The 21,259-nt window shown below is 39.2% G+C and overlaps 1 protein-coding gene across 4 annotated transcripts in view; it reads left to right on the top strand.

Annotated features, from left to right (window-relative positions):
- Nucleotides 1–21,259, top strand: part of LOC138582673 (protocadherin-10-like) — a 495,452-nt gene that overhangs the window by 183,172 nt on the left and 291,021 nt on the right. The window contains exon 2 of one of the 4 annotated variants that reach the window (XM_069654210.1): nucleotides 1,010–3,123. The exons of the other annotated variants lie outside the window; for them this stretch is intronic. Coding sequence (XP_069510311.1) covers nucleotides 1,010–1,030 — 21 coding nt within the window. The 3' untranslated portion in view covers nucleotides 1,031–3,123. Of the gene's footprint in view, nucleotides 1–1,009; nucleotides 3,124–21,259 lie in introns of those variants that run through there. 4 annotated transcript variants of the gene reach the window in all.

Genomic DNA, 21,259 nt, shown 5'->3' with positions numbered 1-21,259 from the left:
ATCCAATGTTATATTTTTTAAGAAGATTTCCTTTGTTGAGAAATATGTGACTTAGTATTAAATGATGCAAATTAACTAATAACTATTTTTTGATCTATCCAGTCAATACATGTTTCTTGTTCTTTTATATTATGTAGCCCCTGATGATTTGTGGGTTATTGGGAATATAGCAAAAGAAAAGAGATTATGGCTAGAAAGTTTAGAATCAATCTCAACCTCCGGTTTTCTCTGGGCAACCCTCTAGACCATTGTTCTTTGCATGTCAAGCAGTTATAAAAGGGGAAAGACCATGTGCAAATCAGGGTTGATACCACCCCAAAAAGGGCAGTCCAGCCCAAACTGCTTGGTCATATACCTTCTGCACAGACATGGTTCAGCCTCGTTGGGCCTCATCAGTGCTCCCAATTTAGGTGCCTCAAAGTAGAGCTTAGTTCAGCTGTGTTTCCCATATGAGTGCCACTGTTTCTGCAGTAACGATTACCTTGTTCACTGCCCTCATTCCACACACCCTTGAAAACTATGTGTATTTTGTCCCCATCCACTTTAGGGCTAATGCTCCATTATCTATATATTCTATGTAAAGCATTTCTGGTCACAAGTCTCAATAATTTAAAACATACACATACAAGATAAGGATGGGCAAGAGATACATTGAAAGGTTACGTTCAGAGTTTAAATAAACGGGGTTTATTATTGTCGGGGTGCATTTCGTTTTTTTTGATTAGCTCTTCAGCGTCCACATATTGGAAGACGCAGAGAAAACACAACCCACACAAGTACACTAAGGTAAAAATGAGCATGGCTATACCGTGAGACTTGTACCTCATGCTATAGCATTTCATACGTTAATATTGTGACACTGTGGGCCATTTGTAGTGTACATGTTTGCTAGGAAATACCATTTTTTCATTGTGTCTCATTCCCATTAACATAAACCAAACAGTGCTGTATGATTGTATGGTGGTGTAATCCAACCACTCACATGAGTCTCTTGTCTACTCCCACCTAGGTGATCGGGGTAGTCAGGTGAGAACCAGGCGTAGCGAAGAGAACCAGAGGAGATGAGACTCAGCCGGATGGTGTCAAGAGCTGGGAGGACCAGGCTTGGACACATCCACCAGACGGTTGCACCAGGATATCTGGAGCCACAGGAAAAGTGTGGCTGTGAAGATCCAATGGGCAATGTTGCTGTGGAAGAACCACTGCACTTGGCCAAGATTAACCAAAAAAGCTGATCGCTCAACACCAGCCCTAGGCACACCCATACCAAGAGGCAACAAACGTTTGTGAAAAACACCAAAATTAATGCCATGAATTATACATTATGAAATCCAGAAAAGGGTGTAGGCAGTGTGTAAACACTGTAGTTTTCAGGAAGCTTAAGGCATCTTATCAGATAATGCCAAACGGAGGCTTGGGCAGGATGACCACTCACATTTACTTCTATCATCAATGTTTCCTTATGGTTTTTACTCCATCTTCAGGTCCACCATTAATAATGATAGGGATGAGAGGGTCCACATACAACAGGCAGATCAAACTCTATAAAATTGCATCTAAAGTGGAAGTTTAACTGAGAACTAAACTTGGGAAAAACAGAGTAGGATTGAAATGCTGAGTGCTAGATCCCCATGTAGTGATCGAGGCAGGAATGCTGTTGTGATCTGGTGTGCTGAAATCAATGGCAATCAGAATGAGTTGTAGGCAGCACTAAAGGACCACAGCAACTACAGCCTCCGAGCCACTGGATTATTCTGCCATCCAAGGAGCTGATATCGAGAGAGATTAGCCCCAGCTGGGGCTAGACTACTTGCTGATGCGACTTTAGGAGAAGCCTTTATCTACTGAGCCAAGAGAGCAGAGCAATACTCCTCTCTGTATACGTGCCCAGAGAACATTCCTGCTTTCACTACACATTTAATAAACAGGCATCAAGGCGCTCGCTCTAAAATTGCATTTAATAATTACATCCATTATTATCTTGCCATATACTGCAGCACGTTTATTGGGCCATGCTTTCCATGCAGACAGGAGAAGAGCAGAACAATATTGCGCAGAAAAGTTTTCTCTTTAGATAAGCGATACAACTGACACATATTCAACACAACATCCCGTCAGGGAGACAAGAAATAAACAGCCTCAGTGCAGACAGAAGTAAGACACTTTCTTTCCACAAGAGCACAACAAACTTCAATAAATTTCGCTAATCTCACTAACTGGTCACAGGTTCCAACTTCAACAATATCTCCACTTTGGACCTGAATAAATTGTACACTTGGATTACAATATACCAGGAGTCTATTACCTAGAGTTAAAAACAATACGTTGTGCTTTAACCCGTAAATAATGACTGCTCGTCATAGAACGTACGAAAGGTTGCTTCTAAGACAGTTCAAAGCATCCAAGTATGCACTCTCATATGTGGCCAAAAGAAAAGGTCATAACACAAGGACCAAGGCACAATGGATGCGGATCACAGCCACTGTGAGAATGTGAGAATTCGCATTGAAAAATACCATATCATATGCATAAACCATTGGACTATAAGCATTTGTTAAAGAAATCCAACTATGCGACCCCCATCTCTCCCTGCATCTCCCGCATCGGCCCTGGTCTAAGGGATGAACAGGTATTTATTGGGTATATTTACAAGGGTCTACATTGTGGAAACCCCATTCCTACCTAATCCCTTTTGGGTTTCTTCTTCTCACAGGCCTCTCGACCCTCCAGCCTTCTTATTTCCCAAGTGTATCCAAAAACAATCTCTGAGAAGATGTCAACAATATGCTCTGATCCGATGTGTACACATTCACTAAGCATATGCCCCAAATAATTTCCTGTGGGCTGTTATCAAGTCATACCAAGGGCAAAGGATTTCTATATGCTGTGTAATCCAGCTGCTACAGAGACTGAACCAGGCCCGTTGCACTGGCTCACTACACAAAGCCATTCTCAATATGAATATATAGTAGATTGTACCTCTTGTTGCAGACTAAACATAAATATATGGATGATATATGTATGTACATGTTACTGGCTGAATCCATAAATCGCCTCACTATACTACCTTCATTGAGTTATGTGATTAAATGATTGGATGAATGCTAGCTCAGAAACATATCTCTCCGAGTTGTGTCATCAGAAAGCATGCTCCTTCTATAGATGATGCTTACCACTACAATTCCTATATTGTACTGTGATGCTTGTCAAGGCTTTCTGAGTGCATCAATGCACTTCTAATCGCTGCAGCCTAAATGAAATAAAGCAAAAATACATTTGCCACCTACACTAGCAACACAATACACATGTCTACACAGAATATTTCGAACAAAACACCGTACATGATTTGCTTCCACTTTCAGGTGGCATAAACATTCTATCTGGTTCTGGCTAGGCCCCAAATGTCAACACTATAAATGGCCCGATATAAGTGAACAGGATGCATGAATCTGAGGCTCTCCTACCTCTCTTGACCCCTAGGAGGTAGACTGGGCAAAGTACTATGTGAGCAGCGTTATATCCATGAAGGTACCATGTGGGCATCTGGCAAGATACTATTCCTGATGCCTAACAGGCTAAACTCAAAAGGGGGGCAGGTACATTACAATCCAGGCAGCATGGCTTTGGAGCCCTCTCCCCTTGACCATCAGCACCGAAACAAACCACCGTGCATTTAGTGCTAAAATAAAGGTCCCTTCTTTTGAATTATTAGGATTGACACTACTCTTAACCAGGAAGCACGTTAGCCGCTTTAGGTTGCAGAGCCATGCCATGTGTGCCATTCATTCACCAAGTTGCCCCATTCATTCATTCATTCATTCATTCATTCATTCATTCATTCATTCATTTGATCAAACATCCATTAATTAATTAATTAATTCGTGTATTCATATTCATTAATGTATGCATTCATCATTCGTTTGCTCATTCGGTCATTAATTCATACTTGGATTCATTTGTACATATTTACATTCACACAAATGTTCATTCACTGATCAATTTCTGCATTTGCTCATTCTCTCATGTGTCAGATCATGCATTCGTTTAGTCACACATTTATTAATGACAATATCCAATATGAATTATTTTTGTTCGTCCATCCCTTCATGTATTCACCATTAGGGAAACCATTGTTAGCAGGGCTTTAGTCAGTCCGGCAGAGACATGCAAGCATCTTACTTGTTCTCTTCACACCCCGCACTCCACACCAATTGAGTGCAGTCGGGAAACATTAGCCCTTGCATATTCTCGTGCAGCATACATGAAGGAAGCAGTGCAGAAGCACTCCATCTTGGCTGCAGTGTGTTAGTTAAGCCATTTGCTTGTTTTGACAGCTGATTTCTGGTGGCATCTTGCTGGAGACACACTACTGCGGAAGAGCTGTTCTTTTGCCTTGCTGTTTATAAATAAAACTGTGCATTGGGCATAACCTAAAGCCATCTGCATTTGTATTTTCTGGAACGGTCGCTGATTAAACAGGGGAGAGCTGGGGCGTGGAGTGAAAAGACAAGCAAAAACAAAAAAACACCCTGGAGGTAATTTTTTAAGACCTCTTGAATTTCAATGAGGTGACATGTTACAGTGGTACTCAAGTGCAAAAAGGACGCTGCCATGCAAATGTCATCATTTACGCTACGAAATTCAAAAGGAGTAGAAACAGGCACAATGCTCGTATTCCTTTTGGCAAATGGTGTAAATGCCGCTTGCCGTTCACGCTTGGCAGCCACGTTTACTGTAGATTCCTACGGAGTCTGAATGCTTTTATCAGGTGGTAAAAAAAGAGGATTCCCTCAGAATACAATGCCTTAACACCAGCATTAAAATCTGATGCTGGAGGTAATGCCAGCAGATATGAATGCTAGAGCTAGGAGGCAACTGACACATATGAAACCTGCTCCCACCCACAAAGCTCCACGGATATGTTCAGATATGCGATCCCAGCAGAGCGGGGCCACACGCAGTGCCTTTACTATTAGTACTGCTTGATGTTATCCATGTAAAATGAAATTAAAGACTGAATGGCCTTATAAGGAGGCCTTATAAGGAATGGACAATGCCAGACAATCATCATAGTAGTTTACAAACTGAATAAACGGACAGCACCCCCGCCACCCAGTCTGACCCACCCCACTTCCAACTCGCCTTTCCCATATATCCCCATATGGTCGGGCCGCTTCAATTCAGCATCACTTCCGGTTGACTTCCCCCATGACATCATAATCACCCTTATTGATTATTGTATTAGTTTGTCCTTGGTTTCCAAATGGATCCTCCTCCCCACGTGATTGCCCTCTTCCGGTTGGTCGCTCTGGTCTGATGATATTCTGCATCCACCCCCTCAGATGATGGGTGTTGGGCCACCTCCCCCCCAAACGTATTTACGGTGATGAAGAAGAACCCAGTGTCATGTCTAGTTTAAACTGGCTGGTTCCAAGACAGAGGCCCGAGTGGTCTTCACCCAGTGCCCCTGAGAGCTTCTAATTGTAATTGTAATTGTTTATTTATACAGCTCTTATACGCAGGAGGAGTGCTTAAAAGAACTTCAAGGTGGGAAGGGAACAAGGGAGTACAGTAATCATTCTTAGGCCTTGAAGTTTCTTAATGATCTAAGAGAAAAACTAGCATACTAGGCCTGATGGCATTTCTCCTAGTGCAAATGCATGAATTGTTACAGATTGTGACCAGTCTAGTGAGGGGGGACAACAAAAGGGGGTGTGGGGGACAGACATGGCAGATGAACTTCCTTGTCCTAGTACATTTAGGTCATGCATGCGTACAGACGGAGGCGTGAGGAAGGGAGGGATGGGGGGTCAAACAGAGCGTCCAGTCCAGCAGGGCCCTGGGTTAAGTGCAGAGAGTTTGCCCATCTCATGCAGCGTAAGCTGAAAGTGCAGTAATGCCGAAAAAAAGTGCAGCAACCGGAGACAAGTGCCAGAAGACTGGCAGGGAAAGCTGGGACCTATAAGGCTCAGGGGGTGAACCAGGCAACCAGTCAGTAAAAACTGAACAATGTTAGGGAGGAGAAGGAGGAGAAGGAAGGGGGATAGAAAAGAACAGAGGTTAGCAGGGGTTAGGGAGTGACCCCTAGATTTTTTGCCTCATTAGTAGGTGAGGGCGAAGGGCCAAGGGAGGCTGGACAGTGTGAAAGTGGGAAAGTGGGAGCAGGCGTCCCAATGAGGACAATCTCTGTCTTACTGGAATTCAGGCATAGATCATTAGCAGCACAAAAGACTGAATTTTGGATAGACAGTCAGGGATGAACGAGGAGGAGGAGCCTGAGGGTAGCCTGAAAGAGAGCTGCATGTCATCCGCATAACACTGAAAGTTAGTGGTAAAGGTAGCAATCCTGTGGGCCATAGGTTAGATCCCTGGGGGACACTAATAGTAGAGAGGGTGATAGAGGAGAGAAAGGACCCAAGTTCCACCTGGGAGGGCCAGTCAGAGAGAAAGGAGGCGAGCCACATCAGGGCCTGATCCGTGATGCCCAGGGTATTACAGAGACGGGTGATCAGGATATTCTGGTTGACCGTATTGAAAGCAGAAGAGATGTTGTGAAGAATGAGTACAGAGGGAGAGTTAGAGTCAAGATTTGAGAGCAGGTCTTCATGGGTGTTCAGACGAGCAGTTTCTGTGCCTCTGGATGCTCCAAAGCCAGCCAGACTGATGGCCATGGGGACAGCCAACAGATACAGTGAGCTAGCTTCTCCAGGAGTTTTCCCAGGAAAGGGGTGATGGAGATCGGGTGATAGTTTGCCAGAATATACGGGTCGGTGGAGGGATTTTTGAGCACAGGGTGCAAAAGAGAGTGCTTGAGAGGAGAGGGGAAAGCTCCAGTGCTGAAAGAGAGGTTGCAGAGGTCGGCCAAGGCTGGAGCGAGAGTGTCAATATTGTCCTTGATGGTTTTGGAAAGGTAGGGGTCCACCTGATTGGAAGAGGCTTTCATAGACTGAACTTGTCTAATGACCTCATCCGGTGTGACAGGGGAGAGGGAGGAGAGAAGAGGGGAAGGGGTGCAGGCAGCCGAGGGGGGCACAAGAGATGTTAGTGCAGGAGAGGGAGCAAAAGAGAGAGAGAGGGCAGGATGTCCTGTGTTTTGGTAGTGAAATGTGCGGCCAGTGCCGAGGGCTGCAGTAGGTTTGGCCAGTTCCTTGCAGACTTTGAAATGTTTGGCCATGTTGTTAGATGCCGCAGAGATACAGGCTTGAATGTAGACTCTTGGAGCGGATGCAGAGTTTATATTGCCTTTGAAGAAGGCGGCAAGCCAGTTTGTCAGAGGGTGCACCTGAAGATCCCCATTTCCGTTGACTTGCTCTGCACTTTGTTTAAGGGCAGCCAGATCGGAGTCGTACCAAGAGTTGCACTTTTTGGGAGGCTTAAGTCGGACCCTCATGACAGGGGCAAGAATGTCAAGAGTGTTAGGGATGCAACAGTGAAAGTTAGAGAGGGCTATATCAGGGTGGGAGTCAGTTGCAGGAATAGAAGGAGTGTAGGTGGAGGCAAAGGCAGCCACTGACACTCTTTTCATGGGTCAGATGACCTTGAACGCAGGAGGTGGTGTAGGATGTGCCAACGCAAAAGGAGAAAAGAGCTTCAAGTGAGAAAATTGAAGAGAATGATCATTCCATGAGAGTGAGGTAATGAGAGGGATAGATAGTCGGATGTCTGTGGAGATGAGAGCATCCAAGGTGTGGCAGGATGTGTGTGTTGGACCAGATGGTAGAAGGGAAAGAGAAAGGGAGTCACACAGGTTGCAGAAAGGTACTGAATAGTCAGGAGAGTCAAGATGGATGTTAAGCTCCGCCAAGTGGAGGAATAGGGAAGAGGAAGAAAGGAGAGAAGAAAGAGGCTGGTAGGACCATTCCAAGAAGAAGAGGGTGGACTGGCCTGGTTGCTGATAAAAGATGGCCAGAGTAAGAGAGGCAACAGATGAGAGAGAGAGCCTGCAGACCAGGCATTCAAAAGAGGAGTCTAAAACTCTGTCTCAGCAGTCCTACAGTGCATGCTCGTACTAAGGAGCGCCCAGGACTGGGACAAGTACCACCAAAGCCAATATGCAGGTATTCCCTATCCAATGTCCACTAAGATCTAAAGAAAAATAATAAACTCTCTGCCTTTTTTCATATTAGGAATAACCCTTCAGGTATTTGAATATTTCCCTCCTAACATATCCTCATTTCCCTTTGTTATGTTCATTGCCATCATATCTCATTAAGACAAATAATACCACACAAATCACATCTCCTCCTCCCCCAGGCTCATAATCATTCAGACACCCCTTTTGGATTTACTGAGCAAATATTCTAACGACACTTATTCTTTAACCTAATCCACTATTCACCTGTTTTTCCTTTGCACAGGGAATTCCATCTATCTCTACTCTATGGTCCAATCCTGCTTTTCATTTGTGCAGGTAAACCACCTATTACTATTAACATCATCCTTTGCAATAAGTACAATGCCTATCATGTCTTCACAGTTGCCCCAATTCTTTCTGCAACATTACAGTTTCCTGTTGTATTTCTAGCAGGGCAAATGAGGGGCTTAGGTCAAGAGGAGAGCTGGAGGGTCCATTGTTGATCACCCTGGCTCCTGAACGGCGACAACATGTCATATAGCATGACATTATCCCAGCCAATATGAGAACATATATTATGAGACATACTCTAGTGGAATGTAAGGTTGCTCACTCACTTCCTGATTTATTGGACATATGACATCCCCTGCACCACACAAATTAACTGATCGGTGAGCTACCTCAAATACCTGTTTCTCCTTGTTACAGACAGTTTCTTCAGTCATTCTTCAGCACATATTCTTGGAATCAACACCAGCGCGGCATTCAAATAATCTGGTACCTCTTCACACAACATATCCCATTCCAGGTTTCTTCCAACCTCCTTCTCATCCTCCATCAACCTTTGCAGAGCACCCTTGATAAGCTGACTGAGGGTACCGATTGCAAGTATGTCACCAATTCGTACTTCTGTTCCCATCAACTCTGCCCCAGGTATGATCCCATTTGCTTTTTCTAATCGGTCAAACAAAACGTCTAAATGTGTACCTATATAAATTCCTTGTGTTGCAAGTGCTATATTAATTTCACTCCATGCTCTTACTAATACTTCCCTTTCCTGCCATCCTTTCAGTTGCACCAACCAGATTTTAGCCCCCATGGTACAATTACAGTAATGAGTAGTCACCTGAATTGCAGACAAAGGAACAGTAAACAATACCATAGCCACTGTGGCATTTAACACCATGTACCTATAACAAGCTATGTCCAAGTCCGACACAGAATTATACCATAATCATTGATTGTACACCTGACTATATTTGAGAAATTCTTCTATATCCATCTCTGGAGACTGTAAATTCTGAATCATAGTACGAGTTATGTTATCTATCTCGCGCCTTGAAACACTTGTATATAGGCTCGTTATAAATGCCATATCTTATCATATCATATCTATGGTATTTGAAAAATGGCACTGTGAATCCATGGAATTAGAATACACCTTCACTGTGCTAGTATTGTTATGTCCATCTACGATCATTAATAAATATAATTTGAGATGTACTGGACGTTCTTTTCCTTTACCTATCCATACACTAAGATCTTCCAATTCACATGACCCTGGTACCACCACTCTGTGCATAGCCAAAGGCAAGTTTACCAAGTCTGGAGCCGCTCCTACATTACCACTGAGTTCTCTCTGTATTGTCATCACTGTCGTCCTGGGCCACTTTCTATACCAGTAGATCCATTTGGAGGTGATATTTTTTCTCCTCCTGGTAAAAAGAACCAATTGACAGTAATAGATTAAACCAGCAATATATGAGAGTTACAGATATAATACAGTTGCTTTAATAGTTACAATTGCAGGTATATTATTAGTTGGACTCGTTTCTCTATATCTGAGGCTAGGTTGGGGTCTCTCTGTGGGCTCTTCCATTTCTGAGTTCAATACTTCCGGATAATCTTCATCACTCATCCAAATGGGTAGAGCATGACAGGGATATGGTACTACCCCCACTGGACATTTGGCTGGTTGAGGTATGAACCCCATCCAAATATCGACCTCACATTCCCAGGATCTGTTTAAATAGCAGGTTCCTTTTTGCCAGTGTACTATCCATCATTTCTTATACCAAGGCCAAGCCTTAATATCACTAGTAGTCACTACGTTAGTCAAGTTTTTCATCGCCAATATAGCCAGTACAATTCAGTCATATTTTTCACTAATGGTATTAGCATACACCAGCACAAATAAGCAAATAAGCAGTGCAATTGGACCTACACTGCAGGGTTTACTGCCCTCTTATAGTGACTCACATTCACCCATGTCGGGTGCCCCTGAACCTTTACTGTAGATCTTCAGATGAGAAGCACAATGAATTGTCCTTTCTATCGCGGGCCAGTGCTGTCTTTCTCTGGTTGACTTTTATCAGTACACTGTCCCCGGGCTGTAGGGACGACCTGGACAGTCTGGTTACAGTGGCAGAGTAGCTTGAACCTGATTGTGAATGCATTGACTGAAGACATTAATGTCTTAACATATTTCTACAGTCTCACAATTGTAAGTCATTGGGGACATTATTTACTTGTGGGTCCACAGTCAATCTCATGGGTCTTCCATACAGAATTTCATATGGACTCAGACCCGTTTTCTTAACAGTGGTACTTCTCATACTGAACCAGGTTTGGACTGGGGCATAACATTTTCCCGGGAACCATTGAAAATGTGGGCCACAGTTGCAAATGGCAATTAATTCCTATTGTGAGAAACTGAGTAGTACCCATGGAGGAGGTTTTTGATAAAATGTGCATTTTGAAGAATATTTATTCAGCAACACTGATCAAAACTACTAGCAGCATGGCGAAGTAAATCATCACACTGACCTGCAAGGGCCACACAACTGGCCCTCACTAGCATTTTGTGCTACTGGTTTGGGAATTGCCCTATTGCCCTGTAGGCCAGCACAAACCTGTACTGAACAGAACCAGTGGAAGAGCCTCTAGCTACTTTATTCCAGTCTACTGACATAATAGTCTGTCATAGACTTATTCTTTACAACCCCATGCTGTCTCTTCATTACCCCAGCTGACTGGGGGTGGTGGGGGCAATGCAAATTGGGCTGAACTTTCAGTGCAGACAACACGGCTTTGATAATACTATTTACAAAATGTGTTCACTGGTCACTGTTTATACATATAGGTATTCCGAATCTAGACACAAAATCTCATATCAGTATTTTAGCAACTGTCACAGCATCAGCCTTCCTGCAAGAGTATGCTTCACCCCATGCAGAAAACACATCCACTATCACTAACAGATACTGTCATTGATTGCACTTAGGCAATCATCAAAAGTCAATCTGTAATCCCACTAAAGGGCCATAAGTGGGAGGATATGCTCCTTGTCTGACTGGCACACGTTCCCCCACCTTATTCTGCAAACAAATCACACAATGCTGACAATACTCTTGGGCAATTGTATTGAATTCTAGCATGGACCATGACTGTCTAACCAACATCATCATTCCATCCCTAGCTACATACGCCAATCTACGATAAAGTCTAACCAAATGGGATACTAGAATTTCTGGAGCCAGTAACCAACCCTGTTCATCTCACCACAGAGAGTCTTCATGCAATGGGCACCCCTTCCTTATCCAATTGGCCTTTACACTAGATGGTGAATATTCCTCTATGCATGCAATATCTTCCAGTGTTTTATATGGAGTCTCTTCCTGTGCAATTTGAACCAGCAATGCATATTCCTCACTACCCTCTGAGGCAGCCACCAATGTGGCTGTCCAGTCAGCAAAATCATTTCCAACACTGATTGAATCATCCAATGCCTGGAGAGCAGCACATTGTACAATAGTAATCCGCTCAGGTAACAATATAGCATCCAAAAGAGCTAGCATATCTTAATGACATGAAACCCCTTTGTTTCCAACTGAATGAACAGACAGCATCCCACTGGCCTACCACCCAATATAACCCAACCCTCCTCCAACTCACCTTCCTCTTATATCCCCACATGGTATGGTCCCTTCAATTCTACCTCATTTCCATTTAACCTCCCCCATGACATCCCAATCAACCTTATTGTTTATTGTAGTAGTCTGTCCTCGGTTTCCATCTGGCTCCTCCTACCCACGTGATTGTCCTCTTCCGGGTCAGTTACTCTGGTCTGATGATATCCGGTGTTCACCTCCTCAGACGTTGGGCCTCCACCCCCGACGTATATCCAGCGATGAATAAGAACCCATTGTCTTGTCTAGTCAAACTGGCTAGACCCAAGATGGAGGCTCAAGTGGTCTTCATTCAGTGCTCCCGAGAGCTGCTAAATCTCTGCCTCAGCAGTCCCACAGCACATGCTCGAATTAAGGAGCTCCCAGGGCTGGGACAAGTACAACCAAAGACAATATGCAGATCCTTCCCATCCAATGTCCACTAAGATTTAAAGAAAAACAATTAACTCTCTGGATTTATTCACATGGCAAATGACACTTCATTTTAATATTTTAATATTTCCCCAGACACTTCCTATATCCTCATTAACCTTATTTATATTAATTGCCATTATATTCAATTAAAACAAATAACACCTGTAAGGGATCAAGAGTAAAACTCGGAAACAGTGTTATATAAGATGTTGGTTATAGTCAAGAAGGGCTGGGAAAATCCTGTCTATCCCTAACTCTATGAGGTGTTTCCCTGCCTCAACAGAACTAAGGAACGTCTGTGGCAGGATGTTAAATGAATAATCAATGTTCCATACTTTCTAGGTGGGGTTCTGAACCCCCTTTGCTCACTTCTTCTCTCACCCCTGATTTACTCTCCTGTCAGGGTGTCACAGTGTTCTGATTAGGGTGTGAGACCCATATATACTGTTTGCTTGGTTCACCAGCCTGCCAGGACTTCTATACTTTCTTTTCCATATTTCTTGCATCCAAGAAACAACACTTCTCCAATATTGGGTCACTTACCTTTTCTTCACAAGCTGTGTATCAATTATACTGTCTTTGCTTGAGTTTTCAACAATATTCAGTTCTGTATTAATGTTACTGCCTTCACTTAGGCTATTCCCGATGTTCCTATCAGTTCTATTACCTTCACTTAGGTTTTCCACATTTTTGTATCTGTATCAATTATGTTGCCTTCTCTTAGGCTTTTTGCAATGTTCGTCTCAATTCTATTGCTTTCACCTAGGCGTTTTGCAATGTCTGTGTCTGAATCGATTATTTTGCCTTCTCTTAAGCTTTTCCAATATTTGGCTCTGTATTGATTTTATGGCTTTCTCTGTTTGGGCTCTCTCACATTGGGGTAATCTCCCTGAAGCTCCCTGGTAACCCATGTGCTCTCCCTGAGCTTACTGGTGTTATTTGGCATCTTTGCCGTTTGTCTTGCTTCTCTGCACTCTTTGCTTCTCACTCGTTGACTGGCAATGCCTTCAGTGAGCTTCTTCATTACTGCCTGGCTTCCTTCTGTATCTGGCACCTCCAGATGCCCATCATAGGGACACAGCAAACTTCCTTCAACTTGTCCTCGCTGCACGCTGTCTCTATTAGCTTCTGATCTGCGTTCCACACTCCGCTCTCCTCCGGTGTCCAAAACAGCATCAGAAAAAGTTGGATGTAGTGGCAAGCTCTGACGCTCTTCTCTTCGTCGCTCACTGTGTGTGTTTTCATTTTCTGCTGCGTGTGGTCATCCTCATTACTCTATATCTTTCCCTCATCTCAGTACTATAAGGGGTGGGGGTTGGATACTGTATTTGGCTAGGAAAGCCTGGGAATTCAGTGTCCACATTACAATAAGCCATACAGGAGCATGTTATAAGTCCTTGGGTGTTACTAGAAGTTATCACTGAAGGGTTGTTCTGTAGCCTTCCCAGAGTTTGTCTTCCTCTATGTGGGTCTCCTGCAGATAACCTCTCCCAGGGTCAGTTTCAGGTAGCTTCTGCCTTTCCCTGCCCATGTAGGAGAAGCTTCCCAGAGAATCAATGGCATTGGTTCTAGATTCGCCAGACATCACACAAATCAGACCCCCCATGTGTCCTTAATCGTTCGCAATGTGAAGAGGAACTTTAAGGTAAAGAAACATCTTGTAGTTTGAAGGGGGCTTCTGGGAAATCATGTATCTTGTGTCTTGCCATGAGTGAACCCTTTGGTGCCCTGCAGCCCATCCCAAATAGGATGAAGAGGAAGGCAGAGTTGACCATCAAGACATGGTCATGGAGGAAGATAGCAGTTTAGGAGAACCCACCAACTCACCCAAACCAGTAATGATTGTGTCCCATATCAGGAAATATATATTGGCAATTCACATGGCTATCTCCCATTGCACCGAAGGCCATCCATTTGATGAGTTTTGCATAGTAAAAATGCATGTTTTCACCGATGTTTTTTAGGATATGAAATATATGTGAAGAGCGGAAACCCCTGTCTATGATGGCACTTGTTGTTAGGCGCCCTTGGATTCTGTGGACATCAATAAAGACATATTTACTCCTCGAAACCTTTGAGGCTACATGGCCTGTTCAACGTGGGCATTTTGGAGAAACTGTGTAACATTGTTCAAAAATTCTCAATAAAAATGGTTTTCAGCTGACTATCATTCATTTTCGAATAGAGAAAAGGAGTTTCCATTGAACACACATTGCATGAAAACTACTGTATGGATTTGCATCTCTGATGGTGTATTGCCTCAGTGCGGGTTTTCAGAATTGAAAACCTGCCATTATTTTTTTCCTCAGTGCGAGTGATTCCTGCAGTAATCCCAAGGGAAGGTGAAAAAGAAAAATGCTGAAAATTATATTTGCAGGAGGGAAAGAAGTAGTTTCATATATGGGTAGATGTGTCAAGGAGGGTCAAAGAAAACCCCATGTATCGTGGAAGGGCTAGGGGTGAGGTGGGGAGCACGTTTGTTCCAGATCATTTTCTTGCTGCTAGGGGAATACCATTTGATTCCTGCAAGATTCCCATAGAAAAATAAAATGCGTCATACACACTATCAAGAGTAAGGGGATAATAAGAGAGGGACAGGGAGGATTTACCCAAGGAGGGACCTTTAAAGAGGAAAGGACACATAGAGGGTTGGCAGTGGGGATGAGGAAAACATTTAAATTGTTGAGAAGTTTCCCATTCCCAAACGAGCCAAAGAAAGCCATTAGCATTACTAAAGTAATTATTACTGGTAATAGTTTCTGTGGCAATAGAAAGCAGTACATGGTGACTGCGGAATGTTTCTGGGGGAAATTACAGCAGAAATTAACTCAGAATCCCCTATCATAGATGTCCCCCATAATGTCATTGTTCTATTTAATTGTCAATCCCTACTGTGATGTTGTATATGTGATCATGGGTTGAGCAACACGGGTGGACTCTGATTTATCAGGGTTATCACACCCCATTCTGGCTGAATTTTATGGGTTCAGAAGGGATAAATGGAATCACCTCAACTCTATATATATACGTACTATACATATTGTTCTTTTATTTATTTTTAAAAAAAACCCTGAAGGGTAAACCAACAAAATCAATCTACAAACAAAAGAAATTAACGTTTAGATAACATAACAATATATTATCAATACATTTAAATATATATTATTTTCAAATCCAATATCATGATAACCTTAACTCAGACTGTTTCTGTTGTGTAACATTGTGGTTGGATTGTAACATTATTTACAGTGAAGATGATTTGTGCTGCTTTTGTAACTATATACCTTTTGCATTATTAGTAATTATTTTTAGTAGAAAATGGATCTTTGTATTTGTGTTTATGCAAAGCAGGGGTAGTATAATTTAAATGTTACTAAGTTTGCAAATGTTATAAGTTGTGTATATATTTATGTTAATTGTTGAAATACATGTTTCTAAATAGTGTTTCTAAATAGTGTTTGTTATATTGTAATTGTTTTTTGTTGTTCGGTGTATGTGTTATGTTTGTGTGTACTGCATGTTGTATTTTGTGTTATGGTTTGTTAATGAACTATATAGTTGACATTTTGAAATGTTATTTGGTTATTTTCCAAAATATAAATTATAAAACAGAAATGTTTATGTATATGTTGTTTTTTTATTTAGATGTTAAAGTAAATTCTTGATGTAAAGTATATGTGCAGAGTATTTTATTAATAAATAGAAATGTTGCTTTTGAATTATATGTGCAACATGTTTTTTTTATTATGGAGCATATTTGTATCATAAAAATATGTTGTAGTTTGATGTATTAAAGGTGTGAATTTATTTATGTTTTTAATACATTTTTATTTATAAAAAGATATGATTTGTTTGTATGCATATAATTTTTGTTACTATATAGTAATATTTTAGGTTTTATGTGTATGCATGAGTTAGGATGACCATGATATTTGATTTAATGTATTGATAATATATTTTTATGTTTTTACATTAACATTATAATGTCTTTTGTTTGCATATTTGAAGTTTTCATTGGTTTAACCTTAGCTGTTTTATAAACAAAAAAAAGGTTAAATCTTTTCCTATGTTTTCTCAGGTTGTGTAATCGTTTGAAAAATGTTTTAAGTACTATTACATTTGATTATTATAGATTATAAATTGAATTTCAATGTATGACTATGATTGTTTATTGTAATTGTGTTATATTAATGTAGTAGTGTAAAATTAACATTTTTTATAATTGCAAAATTAAAATATCATTTTTGTGAGGCCTCAACATCACCCCTTGAAGCTGTGCCTTACCACCAATTTCAATAAGAACCTTTGAAAAAAGTCCATTTGAAAATACCAGATTTGAACATTTAAAAATTTGAATTACATTGATTTATGTATAATAGCTTTTAGAAAAATACAAATTAAAGGTTCTTTAAGTTATAATAAGAATCCGTTTATGTACTTGTTCAATTTTTTCTGTGTATCAATAAAAATATCACCAGAATTTGAGGAAGTAGGTAAAAGTATACTAACTTGTTATTAATATAAAAATAATACATGTTGTGAACTTGTATGTAAAATGTTTTAAAGTATTTTTTTTTATTATTTTGTGTTAAAATGCATTTACTTTAAATATATGATATATTTTTGTTATTGTGTTTTTATGTAGTTGGATAAAATTGAAATGAATTATATTTCTGAAAATGGAAATTTTATTTTTGTTATGGACACCGCATCACCCCTTAAATGCATACCTTACATCCAATTTTAATATGAACCTTTGAAAAACAGTCCAATTGAAAAGAGCAATTTGAAATTTTAAAAACTCCAATTGCTCTTTATTTATGTATAATAGCCTTTAGAAAAAGACACATTAAATATTCTTGAAGTCATATTAAGAATACCTTTAAGTACTTGTTTATTTCTTCTGGGTATCATTATGCAAATCATCAGATAAAGGGTAAGTGTGTAAAAGTAGACTTACATGTTATGAAAAATATATGTGTATGTTTTTCTATTTTATTCATGTTGGTATTAATATTTTTTAACATTGCATTATTTTTAATATATTTTGTACAGTATAAAGCAAATTATTAAATATGTTATGTGTTGTGTGCATTTTTATATATTAATGGATAGATTATTTTAAATTGGTATACAACATATTTGTGTGTGTTGTGATTTATAATTATTTTTAAAAATACAATTTTGCAAATATTTTATTGTAGTACATGTATTATTGTTAATATCCTCATATGTTAGTGTAATGCATTGATTAATATCAAACAGCCATTGCCCAAATTATGAATACACACTAAAATACAAATTTCAATTTTAAATTTATTATTCTAATATGTGTACTATTTTGTAAACAAAACTTGGTTTTAATAAATATTTACTTTTAAAAGCATGCCTTAATTGATGATATTTACATTTTTGAACCCAAGTAACTGCATTTGTGTCTCATACAGCAATTTCTGTTTCAAATATTAACCATCCTAAAAAGGGATAAGCACACTCTGGATCAATACTTGTTAAATTGGAAAGTGACACTCAATCACCCACTTTTGGGAACTTTAGAAGGCACAGGTTAGTTTTCTTTTCTACAGTTATAGTTTCTAAATGTTTTCTGTTCCTTTTTTGTTTTTTAGTTTTACTAACTACAGTAAAACGTTTTTTTTAATTGAATTTTGTTTACCAGCTTTTCCAAAATATATTTGCTCCTGCTTATTTCACATATTTGCTACCGCTACTGAATTTCCTAAATTATATTTTTGACGGTATCCCCTCTTTAATAGTGATTTGTAGATCATGCAAACTACTTCTGTTACATTTTGCACATCATCTGGTTCAGGAGTTTCAAAGTAGTCCCAAATCCAAGATATCATTTCGCCAAATGGAGTTTTTCCAGAGGAATTTATATTTTTGGCACTTTGCTTTTTTGTTGTTGCTAGTACTAGCACTTGAAATGCTTTGACTATGATCAGCACTACAAACATTTTGTTGTGATATTTGTTCAGTTGTTGAACTTTGTGACGTACAAGTTAAAGGAGTAGTGGCAATATGTAAATAATGTGTTTTTTGGGCAATGCTAGTTTTACTTAAAAGTGATGGTGTTTTACGCTGCTTTTTTGCCTTCTTCCTTTTTTGCTGATGTTATAGGAGTTGCTATTGGGACTTTTATTGTTTTATTTTTTGTTATATCAGATGTTGTATTTTTAGAAATAGAAGTAGTCAATGTGCTACCATGTAGTCTTTTTGGGATCACTAAAAGTACTTTGCACTGCTGAAATAGTAGTAGCAGTAGTGGTAGGTATAAGGAATGTGCTTGTGTTTTATTTATTTTTGTCGACTTTCAGCTGTTGGAATAGTAGTATGTTTATTATTAGGAGATGTTTGTTTTGTTTTGTATGGTATAAAATCACTTTCTGGTATTAAACTACACAGTATAGGAAGCATATTTACTCATTCAACTGTTTACTGTACACATCTCTATATTATAAGAGTAAGGACATTAGATGCTAATGCTTACATTGTCTTCAAATGTTCTATTTAGTACTATTTATAGTATGCTGCTGCCTACTTTCATAATGACGTTTTGTATATAGTGATATTATTTATACGCTAGTACCTACATTTGTATTAATATTTTGTATATAGTGCTATCAACAGTATGCTAGTGGGTACATTGTTACTTTTTATTACCATGACAAACATAAGTGAATACACCTGTATGTTATTAATTTAAGATCAAGTGATGGTACTGCTTACATTTATATTGATAATTTGTATATAGTGTAATGTTTCAGTATTATAGTGCCAAAAGTAATATTACCATTTTCTATATAGTTCTACTAATAGTACACCTGTAGCTACATGCATCATATTTTTTATTTAGCAGTTGAAATATAACAGAATTTTGTTGAAGCTGTGCAGCATATGAAGCGTGTTAGCGTGTCCAACTGTTTATTGTACACACATGTATGTTATAATTGTAAGGACATTAGATGCTACTGCTTACATTTAAATTAACATTTTCTGTGTAGTACTATTAAGAGTATGCTTGCGCCTTCATTTGTACCTTTATCCTCTTCGCTTAATGTTGATGTTTCACCTATAGAAAAGAAGACAGGTTGTTACAATATAAAATGTTGTTCTGTTTCCTGTATACTCCTGTATATTTTGATTGTGCGGACATTTGATGCTACTGCTTACATTTATATGAACATTTTGTATGTGTTAGTATGTATAGTACGTTAGTGTCTAGACTTGAGTTGACATATTCCGTATACCGTCCTTTTGCTGATTATCGTTTTTTCAATGGATTTGTTGTGGGGGAAAATCCATCGAAAAAACTCATCAAAATGTATACGGGAGTGGGCAAGGATATAAAAGGGGTCGGGAGGGGTTGGGGTTAGAGTAACGACATAAGGAAATGGAAGGTTTTGAGGGGAGCCTCATATTAAAACAAAATATATTTTTATTAGTTTCTTCGATGGATTTACATCTGAAAAAAATCCATTGAAAAAACAAACATCAGTAAAATGACATAGAACCCACATATTCAATATAGTGCTAGTGATGATATGCTAGTGGCTACCTATGCATTCTCTTTTATTAAGCAGTTGAAAGATAAACATTTTGTTGAAGATATGCAGCATATGAAGCATATTAACGTGTTTAACTATTTTTTGTACACTCCTGGGGCCATTGGATGCTACTGCTTAAATGTGTATTAACATTTTCAAACTAGCACTATTTATAATACGCTAGTGCCTACATTCGATTTGATATTTTGTGCATGGTGCTATTAATAGTACACTAGTGCCTACATTTGTATTGACATTTCGTTCATGATGCTATCAACAGTAAGCAAGTGGCTAAATTTGTATTAAGGATATTAGATTCTACTGCTTACATTTGTATTAACATTTTCTATCTAGTACTATGTATACTACGCTTGTGCCTACATTTGTATTGACATTTTTTATATGGTGATATTAATTATATGCTAGTGCCTACAGTTATATTACCATTTTGCATATAGTGCTATCAACAGAACACTAGTGGAGACAGTGGTATTTTTGATTTAGCATGACAAATATAACTGAGTACACTTTTATGTTATAAATGTAAGGACCTTAGATGCTAGAGCTTACATTTGTATTAACATTCTACCTAGTACTATTTATCGTTCTCTAGTGCATACATTCATATTGAGCTTTTGAATACAGTGCTCTTGATAGTACGATAGTGTGTATATTTGTGTTGATGTTCCTGATATTGTTGGTACACTAGCGGCTATAATCATATACATTTTTATCTGGCAATAAAATCATAATTGTATTTTGCGTTAACAGTTGTTGAAGCTATGCAAGATATGAAGTTTATTAACTCATCGAAAAACTAATAGTCAGCTAATGTTTTAAGTTGTTCTTCCAGTTTATATTTATTGTTATATTACATTATGAAATGAGTACCTTAAAGGGTAGGTTTTATTATTTACATTGTTCACATTTAAACAATATTTGCATTCACTGTTAAAAGGTATTTTATAAAAAAACATAAAAAAACAATTTACTAACCTGGCTCCACTCAAGACTGTAAAGGAGTGGTTGCTGACATCTTCAAATGTGCTGCAATGAAATTGTAATACATCATTTATGTATTAAGTATAATATTTAAAAATTACAATGTTATCATTATTATTAAAAATGTATATAAGTTTGTAAAGGGTACTTCAATCCGAACTGGCCACTGTCTTCAATTGAAGTGTTTAATATTGTTAATAGACATGGTTGAACAAGGTGCGCATTTGGGCATGGTC

Source organism: Ambystoma mexicanum, chromosome 3q (genome assembly GCF_040938575.1).
Source record: "Ambystoma mexicanum isolate Mex_15411 chromosome 3q, UKY_AmexF1_1, whole genome shotgun sequence".
Classification (NCBI taxonomy): domain Eukaryota; kingdom Metazoa; phylum Chordata; class Amphibia; order Caudata; family Ambystomatidae; genus Ambystoma; species Ambystoma mexicanum.
The sequence above is the reverse complement of the archived record's forward strand: the minus strand, read 5'-3'. Positions and strand labels throughout refer to the sequence as shown.